A 24,230-nucleotide genomic window follows, 5' to 3' on the forward strand; every position below is an offset into this window, starting at 1 on the left:
ACAGATTTTGGAAATTCCACCAGAAATTTTAAAGACAGCTTTAATTATTTTGTTTCAAGTAAATGTATGTTAAGTCTGTATGTCAAACCTACAAAAAGTGTTGATCACATGCAGTGAATTAACAAAAAAAGTCAAGCAAAGAAACTATACTTGTGGATGTGGATTGCACTCATTATAAGCTGGTCTGATCATTATGAAGTCAGTTGGAAAAACGTTTTTTAACTTGCAAGAGTGTAAACTCAATCAAACAACAATGAAAACAAAGTTTCCGCCCCCAAAACAATGAACACTATAACGATCTATATCTAACACTCGCTAAGTTTTCAAGCAAAAATGTCTGATTCTGACACAGTGATTCAACTTTTAAAAATTAGAATTGCAATAAGTTAAATGTAACAGGGTAATGTCAATAAAATTCACTTTAACAAACCTAACTTTCCTTAAGAAACTTTGTATAGTTATTTTCCACGTTACCTATAATATCAATAAAGCTACACAGTATTGATACCCCCGTACAACAACAACAACAACATCACTTGATACCAGGCACAAAACTACGAAACCCATCAGCACTTCTCCTTTTACAATCGCGACGAGATTGTCAACAACTACTTCAATAGTCGTTTCGCATGAATGATTTTTATTTGTGCCAAAGGTCAACTTTATCATTCACAAAAAAATTCATGTAAAAGTTATGGATTAAAATCAGAGAGTCGAACCGCTTGCCATATGGGTTCAGGTTCGGTTCGGGTTCACTTGGTTTTGTTTTTAGGGGTTCGGGTTCGGTTCGGGTTTTTAAAAAAATTATATTTTCGGGTTCGGGTTTTGTTCCGGTTCGGGCAAATTATCCGGTCCGAACCGGTTTGCGGTTTTTAAACCGGTTTATATTTTTGTTAATTTTTATTTAATTCCACCCATTGTCTACCTGGCTTTAACTAACTCCGGATTTTACTGGAACACTGTTATTTTTGACACGCCCTGTTTATAAGTGTTATATCTCGCATATTCTTCAGTGCGCTGTTTTGGACAAAATCACAAAAGAAAAACAAACTGCATTTTTTTACTGGTTCGGTTCCGGTTCGGTTCCAACGCCAAACAAAATATGGGGTTCAATTCCGGTTCGGGTTTTTAGAAAATCTTAATTAGCGGTTCGGGTTCGGTTCCGGTTTAATGAAATTAACCGCTCAAACCGGTTCGCGGGTTCGGGTTCAGTTCCGGTTCGACTCCCTGATTAAAATCACATATTTTTTTCAGCAAATATGTCAAGTAAAAATAAACAGGTTTAAGTTGAAATATAAAAACATCCCGTGTTTTATGCCGTGCTGCCATGCAGATGCATGATCTTATTAAAAATATACTGAAATTAAAACAAAACGATTATCAAAAAATGTATAAAGATGGCGTAACTTTGCTTTTGCTTTTTGTATCTGCTGTGTCAAACCGATGTTTAGTCGAACATCGTAACGAAAGAGGCAAAACAACAAAATTTACCTGTTAATTCAGCCCTTATATTTTGAATCGTCTGTGAATTTTCACTAGAGGGCAGTGCAAGTTTGCAGACACAGAAAAAGCATGGACAAAAAAAGACAAACATTACCCCGCTTCGTCTGGACACTTGAACTAAATTTTGACAGAAAAGGTGAAAACTTTTGTAGTTTGAAACGACAAACGTATTCTAATTAAAAAAATTGCAACGATGAAAAGTGGAACATGCTTCTCTGGCAAATACGTGATACCGATACAGGCAATAGTGGTGCGGGTAACTTTTGCCGTTCATTGCATTGTAATAACCTATAGGGTTGTTGAGGCGTACCAAAATTCAATGTATTGGCTGTTGTTGGTATCGTTGCTGGGATTAGTTGTTGAAACAATTATCACTCTTTGGAGACGGGGTGGTCGCGAATGGAGATGGTAAGTGTAAGCTTCATGACATAAGGTGTTTGCATTTTCTGTTGTTCGCGCCAATCATTAATGGATAAAATGTATGTTTACCAACAACGTCACCTACAAGTTGCACACGATTCAGGTAGATCAAATAAAAAAAAATTGTCTTTATGGCTACATTTCAAAAATTTAAACAAAAAAATAAAAAAATATTGCTTTTGTTAAGACTTGTTTAATTGTTATAAAGTTAATAATCGTTGAATCTGTTTAATACCAATTTTGTTTACAATTTTAAACAGTCTAAATGGTAAAATGCTCAGTGGGCAACTTAGCATAGATCAGCGGTAAAAACTCACAGTTTATAGTTCGAACAAAATAAAAGTTTATGATCAAATGGCGTTTGGGTGAATATGTACCGCTATCGCACCTTAAGCTGCATAACTTTGTTCTTTGCCATTATCTTTACAAGCAAAGTTTATTGTAAAAACCCATCACCATAATAACAAACCGAAATTTGCAGGTTTTCTCCGACTATATTTTGTTACTTGGTAACGGCGCTTCCACCGCTTTGGCTGTTGGAAATCAAGTTGAATGACGTGAGACTGAAGGCTGCGCTTGAACTTGTGAATGGAACGGAAGTGTCAGATTTTGGCGATATACTGGGGGTAAACATAAACAAACTTTTGTTTATTAATTCGTTAATAAAAATAAGACTGACAACCAAACTTTTAGCATAAAGAACAACAACCGTGCAGGTATTCGAATAGTCTGGTCTTACGAGGAAAACATTAAAAAAGTGCTTTTTTGCCAGTTCGAGTGCAAGGTCTTTAGCCACACCCTTCTCAATAATGAGTCAGTAAAGAGTAACCCTTACCAGCGTTTTAAATGAAAGTGGCACTCGCTTCATGTAAGGCAATTCGTAAAACTAAAACATTTTAGGTAAACATTCCGATCTCCCTTGACCTTGCCGGGTGGGCGCTGGCCATGGAGCAGGCATTGCTTTTCATCTTGATTATTGGACGTTGGGTGTTGCCAAAAGGAACCATCACACGCAATCAGCTGTCTCAAATCTTGCTGGTATACCTTGGAATGGCGGCCGACATAATGGAGCTCTTTGAAGTTTTTAAAGAAGAAATGGTAAACAAAATTGGAAGCTTTAGAGCAGTGGTTCTCAAACTTTTTCATTATTTTTTCAAAACGGTCCCTTTGCTATTATTTCAAAGGCTCGCGGTTCTTAAGCCTGAATGTGTATTTCAGAAAAACGAAAGTTGATTGCAGGATTTTTGCTAGTTGTGCAAAATTGCACATAACGATGACCCAAAGACCGCATGAGACAAAACAGACAAGACAAAAAAAAAACCTACGATTGTGCGCGAACAATTGCATTTTTGTTAGTTGTTATGCAATAAAGACTATTGTTTAGCAATTGGGAAAGTCGATTCTCAATTCTACTTTGATTTAAACTTATTTAGTGGAAGAAACTGACGCCAAATACGATTATAGAATTACTTTTCGCGGTACCCCCAATTGCCTCACGGACCCCAAAAGGACCGCGGACCCCAGTTTGAGAACCGCTGCTTTAGAGCCTGTAAAAGTGTAAATAGTTTAGGTGAAGTACGTCTCATTAAAAATATCCGCAAAAAAACGATCCAAAATATATGTTTTTATAACTTTCGATTGCGGAAGTTTAGGGAGGAAAGATTAAGAGTATTTTCTTCCATACGCGTCACAATGGCCACGCCGTAACCTGGATAAACAGTGTAAAAGCGACACACCAATCCCCCGCCCTTATTGCATGCCACCCTAGAATAAAAACGGCCGCGTGATTCACAGAAAACCATGGGCGGACGATAATGCCTAAATCCAGCCCCATACAATGCAAACGGAGGGTGAAACGTCACATTTAGCACAATAACGTTTTGCTATCTTATCGGCGACGTCTCTGAACGCGGCCAAGTCACGAAGTTTGTGGTAGAATTCCACGCCAAGGGCATGGCTGCAAATAGTCCGTAAAGGACAAAAACAGTTTGCCAGCCAGCAGTTCCGTCCACCCTGTAATGTAAATAAATTAAGTGACACTTCAAAGGAGATCTGCACTGATCCTTGTTCCTACGACCCATAATCACGTAATTCATGTACATTATCTAACCTTATCCTTGAATGAGCTTAATACTGTTATATTGACGCCCTGCCACCAAAATAGTTTCTTGCTTTTACGTTTAATGTCAAGGAAAATGCGGTTGGCTGTCTTATCTGAAATAAAAGTATCGTTGTTGTCTTTGAGGTCGCCTACTGTCGACTCTGTGTACTGCTCAAATCCAAAATCAATCATATTACCAATGGCTTTAGTATTCTGTGTTTGTCAGATATCTGTGTTTATAAATTTATTCCCTTGCAGGTGATTCATGCTCAGCATCTAATCTACCCGATTTTAGTCTTGTGGTCATGGAGTCTTATGCAATACACTTTTGTCATCACATCCACCAAGGCCAGGAAGCCGCGTTATGGAGATTTAGATGATCGATCGGAGGATGGCTCAATCTATGAAACACAGTAAGATGTTTAAACTTTACGGGCTTTTGAGTCCAGACGACATGATCAAATTCGCAGGACAGCAAGGGCGGTTCTCGGGGCTTCGGGTCATTAGTCTTGAAACGCGGTACCCCAGGAAAATTTGCGCAGGTGGCGTAAAAATTAGATTTAATGTAACAACGCATTTGCTCTTGAAGGTCAAATATATGCGACGAATGGCTGCAAGCGAATAGCCCATGACATTTAACAGAGTGACAATATGGTGGGTTGATTCCTTTCAATAACTGATGTTGATCATGCAATACTAAATCCCGTGTACATTGTTTTTGAAGCATGTTATTGCAAACAAACACAGATTACGACTGCTTTAAGTGAAATTCAAAAGTATGAAACAAAGTTCGTCAGTTTATAAACTGGAGCCGGGTTGCAACCAGATTGTATGTTTTACCACCAACCAAAATACAAGTCCCAATACCTGTCAATGTATTTAATGTATTTCAAACTCTAATTTACAAGCCCAAAAAGCAAATTTACTTAATGCATCTTGGCAGCGCGGGTAAAAATCCACTTCAAGTCGAGTTTTGCTCATTACAGGAGGATGTTAGCAATCCTAAACCCCCACGCCCTGTTTGCTTTGCACGCAAGCACATTCGTGTAAAAGAAATTCTGATTATGGCCTAAATGGGTCAAATTAAGTGTATATTGGGTCCGAATTCAGTCTTTTTCTTTTGTCAACTTAAGCGTGAACCCCGCCCGACTTACATTTTAAACAGGCGTAACCATAAAAGTTACAACATTAGGTGAGACTGCATTGTCGTACTATGTGTAATTGCTAAAATTCCCAGGAAGTGCCATTAGAAACATGACAAGGCAAAATGAAGTTTCTTCTCATTATGAACCGACACCTCACGCAATGTGACTTTCAATTGCCATGCGACAAAACACATCAAAACTGTTGGGCCTGCGTAAAAACGACCGTAGACGTTTTAATTAAAAGACAAGTTCTCGTCGCTTAAATGTTCTATGATCTGTAACCGCTCCTCTATTTTGCACAGAGGCTTTTGCAAGACCTTGTGCGGTGTTGACTCGGTGAACGCGGATGTATTGGGTATAATGTCAACAATTGTGATGCAGGATGGTCCTTTCCTTTGTTTCCGACTGTATTTGCTTGTTGGTAAGTACGATGAACCAAATCTTATATTAGCTTGAAACGTACATAAAAGTGTTAGTCCATTACTCAACTGACAATTCACAGTCGGGATATGCTGCAAAATTATACTGATTTGCCTATAACACGATTCAGGTTATAGATTCGGGCCGAATGCTGCCCAACAAGTTATTACACACTATAGCGAACGCATTTACATTTGCAGTTTGCAAGCTTGCGCCGAAATAATATTGCGACTTTTTATGCTCACAATTTACGATTTAAATCACGATGCAACAGTTTCTTTATATCAAACACCTAAAACACTCCACCTCAATACTAAATACATGAACAATTTCTGGGGCGATTTTTGAGCTCTTATCCATTTAAAGTTTATTGTTTGGTTACTACCATATCAAATCATATTTATTTGTTATCTAAACCTTTTACAGCGCCTTATTATCGCTTGCTTACATTCTACAGGTCTTAAAATCGTAAGTCAAATGATGGTCTTCTTCACATGCAAGAATCTCCTTGTGCTCCTGTTGCAAATATACCGACTTGCTATAATTTACTTTGATCCGGAAGAGGAAGACGATGATGATGATGATAGTGATGACATGCCCTTCCGCGATTCCAAGCGAAAACGCAACAACGACGTGGAAATGGACGCATTCAACTCCTACGACGATCAACATGGGAGCAAAACTCCAAAACCAAAGCCATTTGACGGTCCAAGTAAACCACAATTGGCATCGGATAAAACGTTTCACATCAAAAAGAAAGCAGACCGGGGTCGAAATCGCGTTACGCCGTCACCATCTAATTTCAACCGACGCTCAACTGCTCGTTCGATGTCACCGGCACCGGTAACACCGCCCGCCAGAAGATCATGGGAGGATCGCCAAAGGATGAAACGCCGCGAGTCACGTCGCAACATCAGACCATCGTCACTCGACGATGACGTAACGCATGACGTCCGCCACAGCGGAAGCAATCCTAGATTGTCGAGAGACAAAATCCGTAAGAGTAAGGATCGTTGGAACGATCGATTGGACGAAGAATACGACGACGCTGCAAGCGAGCATCCTAATTCCGTAGGGCGATTAAGCAGTAGTGAAGAGGAAGGTTACTATAGTAACGTAAAAACTCGGAGCAGCACAGCGTCGATGAACGCCCGTGAACAAAACGTGGCTGCCAGAGCACGTCACTGGCAAAAGAGGGCCAAAAACGCGGCACGAGCTTCACAGGAAAGTCGACAAAGCACGAAAAATCGAACCGATCAGTTCTACACTAATCCGGCGTATATGAGATAGAGTCTCTGAATCCAGGACATTTATTTCTTGTTTGTTTTTAGTTGAATCTGCTGTGCCTTTGTTGTTGTTTCTGCGAGCTTTTTCAGCAGTTTTCTGTCTCTGTGGCTTCTTGTATTCAAAATGCTTGCTGCTACGTTCGTTTGCAACTTTTAGCTGTGTTTGTACTTTAAAATCATTTTTCTTTAACAGATGAATTTTCCTTATGTTTGTTTTTATTCTTCCGACAAAAGGATAACAAATGACGTTGTATCGCAAGCACAAATATATCAGCTTTCGCGAACCGGGCGCATTCCTGTTTAGGGAACGGTTGAAAGCGGATAGAAGATGGCGCCGAACGCAGGAAGGATAAAAATCAGGTAGGGTGCGACCGTTCCTCAGTTTAGAGAGGGTCGCAAATATTACACGGTCCAGTTGAAATACACCCACAACTGAAGGCAGTCGACAATACTTGGGAAGAGATTGCCTGGCGGGTGGCAAAGTTAGGAGACGAAATAAACTAAATCGTGCTACATGGGAATCGGTAGCTGGTGGGGCCGCAACGTTAACAACGAATCCGCTTCGCACGATTGTTTTGCCTCAAAGCCGGTGAAATGAGGCATCAGCCATGCGCTTATGTCATCGCCAATAAAACAGCGGCGCTGCGAGATTGTCAGCTATGAATGCTTGAGTGGCGATGAATTTTGTCGGCTTTACATTAGCGCGACAGGAGTTTATGCGGACGTGAAGGGCGACAAACAGAGTGCAGTGTCAATCAGCGGATCAGCCCAAACTTCGACTGATCAAAATGTCATCCGACTCTTTGACCACCTAAACCACTTTTTCCTTAACTGTAGCGTTACGTTTTATACAAATTTACCTGATGAGTTAGATAAAGTTACCCAGCGTTTAAAATCGAATACGGTAAATCCAGGGGAACTTTTTCATTTTTTTTCAAAACGGTCCTATTGCCTATATTTCGTGGGCTCGCGGTCCTTAAGCCTAAAAGCGTATTTCAGAAAAACGAAATGTGATTGCAGGATTTTAGCTACTTGTGCAAAATTGCGCATAACAATGATCCAAAGACGGCTTGTGACATCACAGACGAGACTAAAAAAACATTACAATTGTGCGCGAACAATTGCATTTTTCTCAGTTAGCATGCAATAAAGGCTATTGTTTCGGAATTGGGGACAATCGATTCTCAATTCTACTTTGATTTTTCAAACCGATTCAGCGACATAAACTGACGCCAAACAAGATCGTAGAAGTATTTCAACCATATCGCGGTCTCCCCAAAATTGCCTCACGGACCCCTAAAGCAGGGCTTCTCAAACTGTGGGTCGCGACCCCAATTGGGGTCGCGTAATATTATTTTGGGGTCGCGAAACATTATGGGTTATTATGTCAGTCGCAATAAATGGTATACGTGCGTACATTTATTGTTTAAACATCATTCCCGTGTGTTCAAACTGCTCTAAACACATTTTGTGGAACTTAAAAAGTATTACCAGCCTAGTAGCCATATGCGCCAGACCTTTTTTATGCCTATTGTGTGCAAACAATGCGAAAAGCAGATGCCACAAGCGTCACAATATTGATTATGACGTCATAAAAACTAAGACTGTCAATCTGTGTATCAAGTTAGAAATTAATTTAGGCTTTTTAAACGCCATTAGATGGTATATATATAAAATATAAGTATTTTTTTACATCATACCCATCAAGGGGTCGCGTAGAATTTTTTTTTAAATTGCGGTCGCAGAGCAAGAAAGTTTGAGTAGCCCTGCCCTAAAGGACCACGAACCCCAGTTTGAGAACCGCTGGTTTAATCACTTTAAAAAAAAGGATTCATGAATCAGTGATATACTGCCGGCGAACGTAATCTTCACAAGCCAAATGTTGCACCTAGTCCGAAGTTAGTACAAAAAATGTTTGATAGTCGATAAAAAAAATATTTGATAAATTTTCAAATGTTTAGAAGTCGAATTATTAAATAATCTTTTTGTGGTAAAAACCCAAGTATAGCGTTTTTCATACGTTTATTTTTCAGGAATCAATACTGAGCAGAAACTTTCCATTAATTTTTTGAAGCATTGAGTTTTTGCTATATTTCCGCACGCGTTCCCTTTATGTGCTATTCGCCCTTCACAGAAAAAAACACCAAGCATAAAACGGGCGGATAAATTTATTGTGTTAAGACTTTACACAATTACGTACGCGAAGTAAGGAAAGGATTTTCTAAAGTGGGTGAAAGGTCATGGGGGGAAGAGGGGCGACCGCCACAAAAAAAGTCTGCTTACTATCGAAAGTTCAACCTTACTCTTAAGTCAGCTCAACCGACGATAAAAGAAAATGGCGGCCAAAATCGACACCCCGCCCCCGGATCGTAAAAAGACGCGATTTTAAAAGCAAGCGACAGCGTATGGCGGCAAGAGACAAAAAAAATCTACAACGCCGATACTAGAAAAGTCAAAAAAATACTCGTCGGCGAGAGAAAGCTTCTGTACATGCTAATGCGAATGAACACGGCGCGAATCTCGTTGTGCATGAGCTGTGGTTAGTTTTCTATATAAGCCGCATAATCGTTGCACAACGTCGAGGTAATTGGATGTTGTTGGATGACGCGTGGAAGAAATGCGGCGAATCTCCGCAGCAGACAGGATTCGGTAAAGCAAAATATTTCGGCGTTGCCAGGACAACCGAAGCTATGTTAGTGTATTAATATTCTCATCACCCAAGCTATAGCGCCTTAAGCCTCACAAAAAATGGCGTTAAAAGGTCGGTTAGTCTATTAGCAAAATCACCAACGTGCATTCAACCCAAAAACTGCACATAAAACCAGTTGTGATGGAACGATCAACAGTTAGTTTAAAAATGTATGTTTGCTGGGTGAATGAATGCGAATATGTTGTCTGTAGAATAAAACACTTCCACAGCTTTCATACGAAATTTATAAACACAACAGTATTTGTACAAAGTCAGCAGGATAAAAAAGTAAGGATTTAACGCGGTAAAACATTACTAAATGTGACCTATTTAACTAAGTGTTTATTGGAAACAACGGTAGCGCGAAGGTGAATGCCTTTGTTGTAAACGAAAGGAAAATAATTCTGGATAGCCTGTGAACCTGAGAAGTGAAAAGTAGCTGAGAACCTTTAGCTAGAGATTTCCTTACTCTTTGGGCAGTGTCACTTCATCGGAACAAAGTCATGTATAATACAACAGTTGATTGGGGGGAAACGCAAATCATAACAAGTTGTTGAGTCGTATGCAGAACGTATTTGACCGGAATTTCTCCATACAACCGCAGGTTTCTGCACGTCCACAGAAAACAGCATGGTCTGCTCTGGGCAAACAGTATGCAGGTCGAGGGCAGATGAAATGACGGCACTCTGCTCACCACGCGACACAACGCCGTGGTGTGGGTTAAAAATTTGGGTAAAATCAGAAATACTGCACAAAGCAAACGTGTCATTAACAACTGATCAGCTGAGGGGCATCAGTAATCTTTTCTCGTCCTGACTGTGAGGGTTTTTGATAGTTCGACGCCACATTGGCGGGAGTGGGAGCCTCCGAGGAGCGAGGAGCATCGTTGGAGGAGGAAGGCCGCGGCGCTTGGGAGGAATCAGATGTGGAGCAAAGAAGCTGAGGAGGCTCAAACAGGATAGGATCTTCTTTTTCGGTCCTGCTCTTTTTCGCATTTCTATTGTGATGCGATTCAGGTGTGATTGGATGTTTTAAGGGGACGCGCGACGCTTCTTGAGAGTTCTGCAAAACATTTACGGTTGTTGATCAGCGTTAAGAAACAAACCTTTCAAACCACGTTAACTTTATATAGGTTGTCATGGTAACATAGTGTTGAGAAATGGTGCTTTGCGCAACTTTTTTGATGTTTAAAATCATGTTTTTAGCCATCCAACCTGCATGTCCTGGTTTTTATCCTTCCTAGGTTTTCCATAGGTCGATTCTAATTCGTCGATTGATGACAGAACATCTAAGAATAGTCATACATCATTCTTCGAACCGAAAATGGCACAATCAGAAACTCACCTAACGGAAGTGGCGTGGTTTTTCTAACATCGGACACAGCAGCGCCATCGACTGGCGGAAGTGTGGGTGTAATTTCTGCCGGATCAAGAGGCCGAAAACTATGTTTCGGTTGGTCAGCAAGCACGTCACTATCCCGACAGCCAACCTCGGCCGCTTGAAAATGCCGCTGCATGACGTCACCCGACTCTGACGCAATCGAGCTGTCTACCGCGCTTGAGGTCACTGGAGGGTGGGTTATTGTGGATGAGAGGGAAGCAAAGTTTCCGGTGTCGGAATATCCTACGTTGATTGTGGGTTCGATCACGGTAAAGGGCACTGAAGGTGAAATATTGCCGAGGTTGGCGACTGTATGAGGAGGAATCGGTTGAATGTTCTCAAATATTCCCGGGTCGTCCGCAAAGTCGCTGTCGAGAAGTCCATTCATTTCTGTGACCAAAAAAAGCTTTTCAGGCAGTGTTTTTAAACCTTTTTTGAGCCACGCAGCACATTATGCAATACTATAACCTTGCGGAACACAATTTTTTTATGTCATAAAGATGCAATAAAGTAAATCAGCTCATACTCAACTACTGCGTTGCATGCTACATAAGAAGCAATAGGCACACGCAATTACAGTATTAATATTTCACTATGAGTCTTACGATTATAAAAGTAAAGCAATTTACGCCTATTGTGTAAACCAGTGATTCTTGACAGGTTTTCTATGGCAGTGTTTCCCAACCTATGGGTCGCGACCCAAAATTGGGTCGCCTGAAAATTCTGTTGGGTCGCCTGTTTTTTTAACAAAAACATCTGCTATTTGACTTTGTTTCGTAGTGTTATTATTTTATTTCCCAAGACTTTAAATTGTTGCCAAATAATAATTTTGTGACAACATGATATGATAATGGGAAATTCTGTTTGTGACGTCATAAAATATGTGTTAGATCACTGTTGAGCGTTGTCTGGCTGATAATGCTTTGAACCAGCTCTCAAGTTCGGGCTAAATGGAAATGTTTGGTCAACAAAACGATTATTATCTGTTTGATAATTTATTTTTTAAAACTGGCGTAGTAATTTTTATAAAACTTTCGTGATTTAGAGACAAAAATACAACCAAAATAGTAAGAAGGTATGTCCATGGGTCGCGAGAGACCACAAAACAAAATTTTGGGAAGTATTTGGGTCGCGTCAAAAAAAGGTTGGGAACCACTGTTCTATGGAATACTGGCCAAATCAACAAATTTCTTGCGAAACACCTGACGATCTTTTACGGAACACCGAAAATAACTGTTTTAAGGGTTTTTACTAGAGATGTACCGAATATTCGGTTTGCCGAATTTATTCGGCCGAATCGGCCACTTTTGCAAAGATTCGGTTTCGGCCGAATAATTTGTTGCGATTCGGCCGAAACCGAATCTTTTACGAACACCCATTTAAAGCGTTAAACGTGTCATTTCTGCTTAGTACCAACGGAAATCACGTCTATCATTATATTTTTTAACATACCGACACTTTTCCCACTGCAGACAAAAAAAAATCAGTATTCATTGTCGGATTGGCAATCATGCTTGCGGCGAACCCCACATAACGAAAATAAGGACGAAACACAACCATTCTGTACTAATTGTCTGGTAGATAAACTTCTGTTTTCATGTCAAACGTGTAGGTTACGACTTTGCGTGACGTCATAAATGATTCGGTTGATTCGGCCGAATTTATTCGGCAAAACCGCCGAATATTCGGTTTCGGCCGAATCGAAATTTTGCCGATTCGGTGCATCACTAATTTTTACATCAGATGTATGGGTTTATAGTATGGCACGCAAACCCCAAGGTCAAGATAACTCAATTCTGACTTTCTGTTCTGCGAAAAACACGTCCAGTCAAACTGTTCTTGCGCACTGTACATTTTCATCCGTCATTTCAGCATACTTCAATGTTTACCCACAAGCTAATGGCTGTGTCGCTTCTCACCTGAATATTCATGACTCGGTGAGTCCCCGTAATGATTGTGTGGTCGATGTCGGGTGTTACTTCTTGTCGTCACCCGTAGGTCGATAAGGTGCTGCTGTAGTGCTGTACTGTGTGCTAGAGGTGCTGAATGTGAGGACGACCCAGCGCCATGATTAAGCTGAACCGAGTTTTGCTGCGAGGAGGTTGGCTGTTCTGTTTCGTCCAGCAACCGTTCCATGTAATCCCTGGATAGCAAAGCATTGTGGTTTAATATAGGAACATGTTTTCCGTGACTACATTATCGTAAAAAGAAAAACGGTTTTAGCCGATTCCTAGCGTTAATTTTTTGTTTGAGTTGTTATGCTGGCGTCTAAAGAAACTCATTAGAAAATGAAATTTTGTCACAAAGCAATTTTTTCCACTTTGCTTCATTTTAGTCAGGTACAACAGGATTACCGTTAAAACAGGTTGCTCGGTAAAGTTGCAGAACAAAACGAAAAATCAAGATATTTTGTTGAATGAAAAATATTTTGGACTTTACGGTTGTCTTAGCAACAAAACGTCACATACGTAACTCCTGGGTGCAAAATATTCTTCTTTCCAAGTCTCGTCTTTGCGTTGAAATTATCGTAACGCTCAGTTTTCTTCCAGATGTAGTAAAATTTGACGATGTCTCCAATCGCCTTGGTCTTAACCTAATTGCAACACAGGCTACATGAAGCAATGTACGTCCAAAATGATTGTTGTAAGCTGTGTGTACCTTGTTGTGGTGGATCGCATGAAAGTCTTTGCCGTACAGGGAGAGCCCAAGTTCAAACTGGCGACATTCATCTTCGGACCAAACGTGCATTTCGCTGGCAAGAGATCGGGGACGCCATTTAAACCTCTCTATAGCCTGTTCAAATTAATAAATCAAGTTTTAAGCGTACGTAAGTCACTTTTGACACCTTTAAAGAATAGGTAAATGGCTTACTTTCAAATGATCAGTTTTCACATAACTTAACAATGGTTTATCACCTCATTTGTGTCATTTCCACATTGTGTCAATAAAAACAAAGCATCCTCATTGTCCCTTAAATGTTGCCCAGTAGGAATTAGCAACGGGTTTTGGTCATCAGATGAAGCCATCGATACTGCTGTCAGATAAGTTTCAACTGCAATACAAAAAACACTTCTTGAAAAATCTCTTAAAGTCTACAGCTATGAACTTCATTACCTTTGTCAGGTGAAATAGTGGTTGGATCCCAAACCAATTTATCTGTGGAATCATCATAGTCAGGGTTTTGTTCTTCCACATCTGGGATGATATCAACCTAAAAACACAAACCCGCTTAGAACTGTCACAAGGCTCAAGAACACAAGCGATCTAAATCTGTGTTTCTCAAAGTCTTCTGTACCCCCCTGAATGGTTTGTTGATTTCAACATAACCCCATGAAAAAATAATAATGATGGCTGAGCTCCATACTCTGCCATCATTTTATCAACTTCAGATTTTTTGTCAGAATTAGTCAAAATTGTGAAAACCTTTCACCACATTGCCTATGCTGGACAGTTCAAGAGAGACATTACCAAATTTCCCATGTCACTGTTCTTTCACCGTTCTATTCTAACTGCCTGAATTTCTTCCAAAACTGGCAGGGGGACAAAACTAGCGAGTTACATCTCTTTGGCTCTTTTTACTTTTTGTGTACATCAGACAGTTTTTAGCCCAAATATATAAAAAATAGTAAAACTGTTAAACTTTGGAAAAAAAATTGGCTTCAATAGGGTGGGAAAAATTTGATATACAATGCCAAACAATACAATGCAAAAAAATTGACCTAAAACAATGGTATATTAGCAACTTAAAATAATAAAAGATGGCAATGGTAGATTTATTTACTTGGAAATTCTCGCCAACTCGAGGAGCTTTCTTCCAGTCTTCAGGAGGTGGAGCATAGTCCCCATCAAAATCACCATCCGCATCAGAGTCATGATGTTGATGTGGAGGACTCAAAAAGTTGGTGGCATTTGCTACAAGTACAGTTGTGTTATTTAAAAAGCTGTGATATTTTTGAGTGATATTCACAACAAAATTGTTCAACAGTGTGACAATTTACCATACCATCCTTGTTTGATTTTTCCTTATTTTGATAGACTACTTAAATAGTTTTTGGAGAATGTTCTTACTTTGTATGCATAAATTTAAAACAAATCACTTGACATTACTTTTAAAAACAGAACTTTTTTCAAAAAATTCTACATAAATTTGTGAAATAAAAAAAAATTTTAGCTCACACAAAAATGACAGCAGATGATTTTCTAATTGTTTTGCAAGAAACTGTACAAACTTACATCGAAGTTTTCTGGTGCGATCTTCAATAACTTCATTCTTGCCTTCACCATCATTTTCTTCACTCGGCGATTGCGACTAAACACAAAATGTTGCGAGTGTAAACATATCATATTAAAACATTTCAAGAACACATTAACTGTTTATGGCAGTTAAATGTAGTGTAATATATTACAATTTCTGATCCAGTTCCAGGCTCTTTTTGTGTGCTGTCTTCAGGTTGATCATTTTTTCCATAATACAATGCCATTAAGTCTTCTAGTGGCATTTCCCCTTCCTGCATAAGAAAGATAGAACAGGTTTACACATGCAACACATGTTTCTAAGCCATAATTTTTTTATTAAAAGTGCAAGTAAGTTGGAAAAACTATCCATATCTTGAAAAAGGCTTTCAGAATATGGCCTATTCTATGCACAATTAAAATGTTTGTTTTTGACAATTCTATGGTCAAATAGTTTGACAATTCAATGGTCAAATAGTGGTCATAATGCACATAAACCAAATGTTTTGACAAAAGATAAACCTTTGTGAGATCATCAAGCTCCTCTGAGTCTCCATCATCATCTTCTTCTTCCTCTTCCATAGTTGTTTCATCATCAAAATCATGGACCATTGCATCAACAGAGGGCTCAAATTCTTGATCAACATCATCATTGGAAAGTGATGAGGAAGGTGACGAAGGTCGTGGAATATTTGTTGTTTGCTGATTTGCATCTTTTTCTAAGAATATTTCACAATAATTTGCAAATTAAAAAATGTATTTACATACAAATCAAAAAACACTTTGTATTTATACCCTTTGTTTCTGATGTCCCGCAGCTTGTGCTTGGTATATCTGTTTGTTCTTTGTCAGGGGCTGATCCAGATTCATTTTGACAATGCTTCCATGTGTTACCATCAAATTTCATGTTCATTTTTAAAATTACGTTATCACTACCTTCTTTTAGTTCTGGGTTGGGACACCCATTACTGCTACTATCATCCATATTGTATTCTATGCTAACAGCAGAAACATTTGGAAAAAAACAGTAAAGCAAAAGCATGGATGAGAATACCACTTTTCTGTAAAATTTGTCTTGCGTAATTAACCAATATAAAAGGTAAGCCAGGCCTATTAAAGGTATCATACCAAATCGGCCATTCACCAGGCTGATAAAAATTCCAATCAAACTGCTCAAAAAAATTCAAATCATGGAATAAATATGGTTTCGATTTTCAAACTTTATTAGTTTCCTGAAAAACGAGAAATAGTAAATGCATTTCTCAGGAAATCCAGTGTCTCACAACATGTACTTTGCTGCCAAACTCACACATAAAATAATCAAAAATGACAGTGGGTTGAGTAATGGGCACTGGAAATCAGCAAGTTCTAGACTCTAGAACTAGAATCTAGAGTGAAATGAATAAATAAGTTAGTCCACTGTAACATTCTCCTTTGGACAATAATTTCTTGATACAATTTCTCAAGAATTGAAACCAGAACTTTTTGTGAAATCTTTTTGGAGAAAAAGTATTTACCTTTGATGACAAAATGTAGCTTTAACACAGCTAATATAAGTTATTGCCTGGATATTGTACTAACATCATTTTTATTGATGGTGTACTAAAAGTGTAATCAAGAAATATCTTTTGCTGGAGGACAAAAATAGCAACAGTTTATAACTGGGGTAGTTAATTTAGGTGGAGTAACCCACCTTTATTATTATACTTAAAACACCAAGTTCCTAACATAAGTCCATTACTTTATTTTAACCAAATACTTCATTTATGGCTTTGGTGGGCGAGCTAAAAACAAACCTGGCAAATCTCAACTTTATTGCAAAATGAAAACCATGTTAAAACATGTGATGACATTGTAATTTTATGTTTTAAAATAATCCTGTGAAGAATTAGGTTGTGACAAGCTGACAACCTATGTAGCGTGTTACTCATTTTCAGTGTACACAATACGCTATACATGACTTACTACATGGTAAACACTGCCACTAATACTGTCCTCTAAAAATCTGTTTATTATGAGTTTTCAACAAACCTATAGCATTAAACAAAAGAGATGAGCTAAGATTTTAATGGGCTAAACCTAATTGTAAAAAATGCTCCCGTTTCCCTAATTTTGTGCTTCAGAGGTGGGTCAATTTAAAAAAACGATTTTATTAAATTAAAGCCTAAAGACTATACAAATTATAAGAGATCAAAATTTTTCATAATTTTTAAACAGAAAAACATTTTTTCATTTGGTTACGGAAAAATCATGTAAACAAAATAATGCCTTACTTATGAGAAGCCTATGTTTTTATGACCAGCTGACGCAAAATTATTTTATCTTTTAGCATAAATATACCTCAGTACTAATTACGAGTTTTTTTAACGCCGAAACAAACTTTCCTACACTTCAGTACTTAAACCGAGTCTTTGTAAGATCCAATAAATTTACGTTGTCGTAAGACTGTAGTTCTCAAACTGTGCGTCGCGACGCCCTGGTGCGTCGTTTCAATCTTCCAAGGGCGTCGCAGAATAGTTCCGTTTCGCGGCTTTTTGTTGTTGTATCAATAAACACAACTTTAATAATAAGTTTCCTCATTAACTTTTATTTGCTGGTGCGTCGCAAGCCCAGAAAACTTTTCCAAGGGCGTCGCAACAAAAAAAGTTTGAGAACCACTGTCGTAAGAGATTAGGCAAAAAGCAAGCTTGTTTAAATGTGAAAAACGCAAATTTAAAGTAAACTTTTAAAATTGTACTTCCCTTTTTTCTACTACAGTATTTCATATACACATAAGTATCCAAAAAAATTTGATGCGAATGCAAAACACAGAAAACTCAGACTCTTATTTCACAGGGGGAAAAATAATAGTAACGTTTTGTGTCACAAAATTTAAATTTAAACATCTTTATCGATAAATATTTTGTTGTTTTTTGCTTTCTATCAAAGCCTTTTGTTCCAAAACAAAAAAAACACTGTTTCCGAACTGCAATTTATAATTATGGACTGTGGTGCCTTTGATCCTAAATACAAAGTATTGCAAATTCTGTTCGACGCTGGCGATATTGTTTTATTATTTGGTAAATAATTTTACCAGATGTGTTCTAAAACGTTCAATTAAGTTCGGCCGAAACCGAACCTACGGGAATTTTGCCAAATAAATTAGGCAAATGACGTCACGCGAAGTCGTACGCTTTTGTTGTACGTTTGGCATGAAAACGTAAGGTTTTTTTACCAGGCAAACAATGAAGAAAAGTTGTGTTTTATTAACATTTTTGTTCTGTCCGGTTTAAGGTTGCCACGGCCATGGTTGTCAGCCTGCCAATGATTTACTGACTTTGTCAGCTGGAGTTTATTGTTGACATAATAGTTGACGCGATTTTAGTTATGGCGTATAGTTTGAAACATTGGTTGATGCCTTAATTTATAAGCAAAAAAGACCCGTTTTACCCTTTTAACTTGGGTTCGTAAAATATCCGATTCCCAACAAATTACAGAAACCGTCGAGTCTTTGTATAAATGCCTGACTCGACCGAATAAATTCGGCAAACGGCAATGTCTAGTTTAAATGTCCCACAATAGAAGAATCCCTCCTTAAATTTTGCTGCAGCTGATCGAGTCTTCTCTCCAGATTTTTTACAATTTTGTGTAGCTGGGAAAAGGCTTTGGATGTAAAACTCCTGCACTTAAAGTCCCAAGTTGAGTTTTGAATCCTTAACAAATAGCTTATGATCGCTTTTAGTCTAAAACTGATATCGGTATTGTGAACGGTATTATGGCAATTGTAGCTATTTTGTCTATATTTTTAAGAAACTTGTTTACTGTAAAATTTAACACATTATTCGCTACTGTCCAATAAAACCAATAAGTAAACAGGCTTGTGAAAAATATGATCAAATACACTGTTTCCAACCGCCTGTTTCTTCTTTAGGTTTTTGTCGCAAACACATGTCGGTGCTATTATGTTACACGCGTCCATTTTTTGTTGGTGTTTTTATTTTCGTCATAGACTGTATCACTTGGTTAGACGCACAATCATGAAATCATGACTGCAGTACCGCTTTTCGCAGAATAAAAAATACGGATCAATAAAAGAAGAAAGCCTTGGTACGTGAGAGCATACAGGGGGAGCACTTTTCGCGTTAACTTTGCAACTCTCAGTATAGTTAACCTTTGACAATATTCTTGGGTAAAACTAACTCGTTGTAGTGCACGGTGAGGCACATGATGGCACATGCATTATTTATGCAAAGGCAATGTATGACGCAAATTAAAACCCCGCCGTGACGAGATCAACCCAGCTGGCTATTCCCCGGAAACTCCAAAAGAGCACAGTGTGGTCAACAAGGTTTGCCTCATGCAACTTTCAACACAAACAGATGCGTTTGTGGCAAAGGGAACTGTCGTATTTGGCAAGCAATGACGTCAGCACTCGCTTTTGGAACTGCGAAATGTAACGCGTCTTCTCATTTTTGAACCTTCCTCGAGCGAATTGGAATGAGAAGAAGTGTAGTCTTGACTTGAACGCCGCCACTCCATCAGCTCATTTACTGCAAGTGTAACGAAATCACAGATCACGAAATCACGATGTCACGAAATTGCGAAATCACGAATCACGGAATCGAAAAATCATATATGTATACCTGTGAGCGGTACGAAATCTGGGCGATCACTGTCTCTTCTAGAAGAAGTAGATGACAAACGTTCGTTTATTTCCTCGGGATCAAACTCCTCCTCGATTTTGTCTTGTCGACGTAAGATGCACCGATCGACCGGACAATTTACGCTGTCGCTTTTCTGGAAACATTGCAAATAAACTCAAATAGTAAGCAGTTCAAAGTTTTCACAAGGGAACACATTAAGTCTTTTGGATGTCGTTTTTAAATAAAATGATTATCCTCATGAAACGTTGGTTATCATACCTGTTTTGCGAAGCGCCAGCGACGCATTCTTTGTCCGTAGTACATCGCAATGGAGTCGCTGTACTGTTTTCGCATAACCTGTCGCCGCAACTGTGTGGCGTTACTGCGATTTAGGGGCCGAGGGGGAAGCATGTGAGAGGGTGGTGGCAGTGGCTCGGAGCCCGTGACATCAGAAGTACCATCCTGACAGAGAAACTCTTTAAAAATTCGGTCGGTCTCCACGTCGACGCTGAAAAACGAGGTCAATTTAGGTGTCTAAATTATTGATTGCGAGAAAGTGCTTTCGCTTTCTTCTGACATTGTTTAAATTGCCCGCACGTTTTACGAACATGCAATTATTGCAAAAATCGTATCATCCTAATGCCAAAAACATAATGTTGATTTAAAACTGTTTCTTTCATACAGAAGATGTACTAATGTTATCACTACCACATAAAGTTTTTACATACGACAATAGCAGCCCTTCCCCACCAAGAACTCACCAATAATCTCTACCCATGGTGTACCCACAGAAAGTTGGGATCGATTCGTGCTGATGCTTTTGTGTAGAAGAGCGCCTAAAAAGTCGAGAAAGTCCGCGCAAACTCGACGACGATCTGCTACTCGAGTGCGAGTAACTATCCATCGAGTCCGTCTCGGAAATTTCGCTGCCGCTGCGAGTTCTTTGAACGTGACTCGAATGAGGCCATACTCCGGTGGGCGATGATGGCGATGTAGTGGCCGATGAAGTCGACGAGCCTGGCTTGGTTTGAAACTTGCACCTGGGACTTGTTCGATAGCGAGCGGTTGTCGGGAGATGACTGGTTTCGTTTGAAGGATGCGTATCTGAACGTTAAGTGGTACGTTAATGACTAATATTTAAGTTATTTCTATATGTGCCTGAGAAAGTATTCGATGATTTGTAAAATAAAGCTTCTAATTTTATGCATTACTTCGGCCCAATACAAACATGATACAAATTGATTGATGTTTATACGCGTTTTTTCTAGAACAATGAACACCAATAGCTGGAATCAAGTTCACGATCCTGGTTTATATTGTGTTTTGTTACACCCGCGATTGATCGTTTACAGTTACACCGTTTCGAAAATGTCTTTTTGTAGAAATAAACCACATACTACTCTGTGAGGACGAAGTGCTGGAAACGATTGAATCCATTGAAGTTGTCGTTGGTGGCGAACAGAGAGGACTCGGTGAAGTCGCAACTGAGCTATCTTTCTCAGATTCGTTCCTCGTTTGGATCGAAGAAGAACATGAGGTGGAAGGACTAAAAGTGGGGCTTCTCCGAGAAACAGTGGTTCGGAAACTGGCGGAATTTTTACGACGGGTTTTTGCGTTATTGCCGTTTTCAAATTCAATCGACTGTCCGTCGTCCACGAACCGGATAATGTTGTAAAGTTTTCTGCCGTCCCGGTCGCTCGTGCTCGATTCGCTGCTCGGGGTGCGAGTCTCCCGACCTACGCGAAGCGATGCGCGACGTGGGCTTCCACTGTGGCAGATTGGGCCGCGTTCATCCACTGGTCGCTCGGGCATGAATACATCACTGTCGTTGCTATCAAACAGAGAGTTCTGTTTGCTAACACCGAAATTTCGTCTGCGTTCGCTAGCCGCCGCCAGTTTGGTACTTGATCGATTTTTGGCATCTTGGTTATCAGGCGATCTTTCAATTACGGCGTGAGTGATAACCACGTTTCCCTGCAAACAGATCAATAAGTTAAAGAGAAGCGGTGGCCCCGTCACGTAGCCCCAATCGCAGAAATATTACTAAGTCGGGATTGAGTTGACCCAATAGATTTTAAAATTGATTGATTGATTGATTCTGTAGGTAATGCAACTCACGCGTCCATTTACTGGCCAGAAATTAATTACTGATTATCTCCGGGACGTTTTTTTAACCAAACCCCATGTAAATGTCCCAACTCTATCGAAACAGTAAGTTGCATCTTGTATATGTAACATTTTCTTATATATTTTAGTTTTACTTACCGCAGTTTTTAAAGTTAAACGACATGCCCATTTTACCATGTGATACGCGTGCTTTGAGTAAAAAAACATGCCCTTTCGATTTTTAACAGTATGCAAACCAAGGTAATGAAACGCAATATAACCAAAACACTCCAAATCCAAATACTTTTATCTTTTGGTACCAGATAACAGTCCAATTTCTTGCCGGAACCAATCGCAACGTACATCTGGAATTTTAACTGATGCGGAAAGGGCAAGGTGATCACTCACTTTTGGTTGTCTGAAACCGGAAAGGCTGGTTGAAGCGGATGTAATATTCTCTTGGACAATTTGGCCTTCCAGTAAAGGACGATTACGTTTGGATTGTGCAGCGCTGCTCCCAGAAGAATCACCTGGTAACGTCAAATCGATAGAAGCATCGATCGTATTATTGTCATTACCTGCAAAATATAAGTATTGCTTTGTCAGTTCATGGGGCTTTGGGCTGTCGTTCTAAAAAGATCAATTTGTTTTTCAGATATCCTCTTATCTATGGCGATACGAAATCGATTTAATTCAATGTCGATATTTAAATGTTATGACTTGTTTAATGTCAATGACCTTGAAAACCTTTTATTTAAATACCATTTTTTTAACGTTTAAGGTTGTTGGACAATAATAAAATGAATCCTACAAATCTAGAACTGATTTATAACATGTAGATGTTTTTCATTTCTGTCAAATACCTCCATCCTCTGAATCTGTCATCGATTTGTCACGGGAAATAAAAAAATCAGAGCTTGGGGTGCTTCTGGGCGAAGACTCGGCTATTTCTCGCGTACTCTGCTTTTCCGCTCCTGTTTCTGCAGTCCTCTCCTCCTGGCTGAAGTTAATGCACTTTAGCTCTATGGTCGTGTGTTCCAAAGAGTTCCTTAAATCCCACAGATTAACTCCGCTGATGCATTTTCGCGGCACTCCTTTATTCTCCATCGACACCTGGTCTTCTTCTTGTTGTTCTCCCACCGCGTTCTGTTGCATTACAACCAGTGAAGGCGGCTGCGCAATGCCTGCAACTGTTTCTCCATTAGGCGACGGGTCGTTAGAAGTACTCGGGTTCTTTGGCAATGATTCCGCTTGAATGTCCGAGTTCGGGTCACTGTTTTCCGGAGGTGTCGTTACCGGTTGTTTCTGGACGACAGCGTTGTTAGGATTTTCAGACTCCGGCTCAACACGTGGGATAGTAATAGAGCCTGGATCGTTGTTAATTACAAGAGGTTCAATGTCTGTTCCATTTCCAAGTACACACGTTCCACAAACGTATTGACCATTGTCCAGCGGATCACATAAACGACTTTCAACGTTTGAGACTTCATTTTTTCTGTTAACATGTGCTTCTGGCAGTTCTTGTTTATTTAACAAGGCAATTTTTGACTCGTCGTTGTTCCTTGAAAGAGTTATTCTATCCGTCGACTTAATAAATGGAACTTTTTCTTCCAACTTTTGCTCAGCGTTTGTTGCGCTTGCTGGTGTGTGTTTTGAACGTGCTTTGTTTAAAGTTCCTGGATGTTCATTCCCATACGATTTGGCTTCTAAATCCACGTCCAAACTGCGTGCTCTTCGAAATCCGCCTATTCTTTTTCTAATACTTTCAACTGCTCCACTGGCACTCTCCCTCCAAGCTACAAACTTCTCTGTCAGAGTTCCGTTTGTTGCGTGGTCGTTAGAAAACCTTGACCTAAACAGCGACATCTTTGTTGCTCGTTCGAGAGCGCTCGAAAGGGCTTGTGCAGCCAAACGCCTGTTGTTGCTGTTTTGAGGTGCAATGCAGGACATTCGGCTGGATGGCTCTCCTTCATTTGACGAAAGCACAAGAGGCCTTTCGGTTGACGCGCCGCTGCACAGAATTGATTCCCTTTTAGCTTCCACATGACCGCGATTCGTCAGGCTAACCCAGCAGCTGTCACCGGACGAAGGCAAACGCGCCATTCCGTCTAACGTGAAAGGGCATGTTTCTTTCGGCTCTACAATTGAGGGGTCATTGATTTCTACAGTTCGTTTCTCTTTGCGCCTTGCCTTTTGTGTTCCTTCTGCCATCATTATATTAGGCCCAGGTAGACGCCGTCTCCATTTGCCTCGCATAAAATTTTCATGGTCCTACAATCTGAACCATATTGAAGCTTTTCATGGTCAACGATTAAAAGCTTTATA

General features: G+C 39.5%; 3 protein-coding genes across 4 annotated transcripts; 1 reads left to right on the forward strand and 2 right to left on the reverse strand.

Annotated features, from left to right (window-relative positions):
• Positions 1-1,652: 1,652 nt before the first annotated feature.
• Positions 1,653-7,672, forward strand: LOC145224744 (transmembrane protein 26-like). Its single transcript, XM_080091328.1, has 6 exons — positions 1,653-1,911; positions 2,405-2,549; positions 2,824-3,021; positions 4,283-4,437; positions 5,472-5,590; positions 6,047-7,672. Exons 1-6 carry the CDS (start codon positions 1,697-1,699, stop codon positions 6,877-6,879), a joined length of 1,665 nt encoding a protein of 554 aa, XP_079947454.1. The 5' UTR covers positions 1,653-1,696; the 3' UTR covers positions 6,880-7,672.
• Positions 7,673-9,027: 1,355 nt separating this feature from the next.
• On the reverse strand, positions 9,028-16,234 carry LOC145224742 (uncharacterized). Of its 2 annotated transcripts, none has more exons than XM_080091326.1 (13): positions 15,973-16,234; positions 15,700-15,896; positions 15,351-15,452; positions 15,178-15,253; positions 14,726-14,856; positions 14,059-14,155; positions 13,860-13,996; positions 13,603-13,737; positions 13,413-13,537; positions 12,864-13,087; positions 10,909-11,334; positions 10,779-10,852; positions 9,028-10,626 (listed from the first exon to the last, which is right to left on the reverse strand). In XM_080091326.1, the coding sequence occupies exons 1-13, from the start codon at positions 16,217-16,219 to the stop codon at positions 10,333-10,335; spliced, it is 2,265 nt and encodes a 754-aa protein (XP_079947452.1). In that variant the 5' UTR covers positions 16,220-16,234; the 3' UTR covers positions 9,028-10,332. The 2 variants fall into 2 exon arrangements, with proteins under 2 accessions (XP_079947452.1, XP_079947453.1); XM_080091327.1 differs by having other exon boundaries at positions 10,779-10,825; positions 15,973-16,200.
• A 2,711-nt stretch (positions 16,235-18,945) lies between these two features.
• On the reverse strand, positions 18,946-24,230 carry LOC145224741 (uncharacterized). The gene is made up of 7 exons (XM_080091325.1): positions 22,769-24,230; positions 22,314-22,483; positions 21,197-21,773; positions 20,561-20,903; positions 20,079-20,307; positions 19,800-19,953; positions 18,946-19,706 (listed from the first exon to the last, which is right to left on the reverse strand). Exons 1-7 carry the CDS (start codon positions 24,159-24,161, stop codon positions 19,582-19,584), a joined length of 2,991 nt encoding a protein of 996 aa, XP_079947451.1. The 5' UTR covers positions 24,162-24,230; the 3' UTR covers positions 18,946-19,581.

Source organism: Phallusia mammillata, chromosome 4 (genome assembly GCF_965637545.1).
Source record: "Phallusia mammillata chromosome 4, kaPhaMamm4.hap1.1, whole genome shotgun sequence".
Taxonomy (NCBI): Eukaryota; Metazoa; Chordata; class Ascidiacea; order Phlebobranchia; family Ascidiidae; genus Phallusia; species Phallusia mammillata.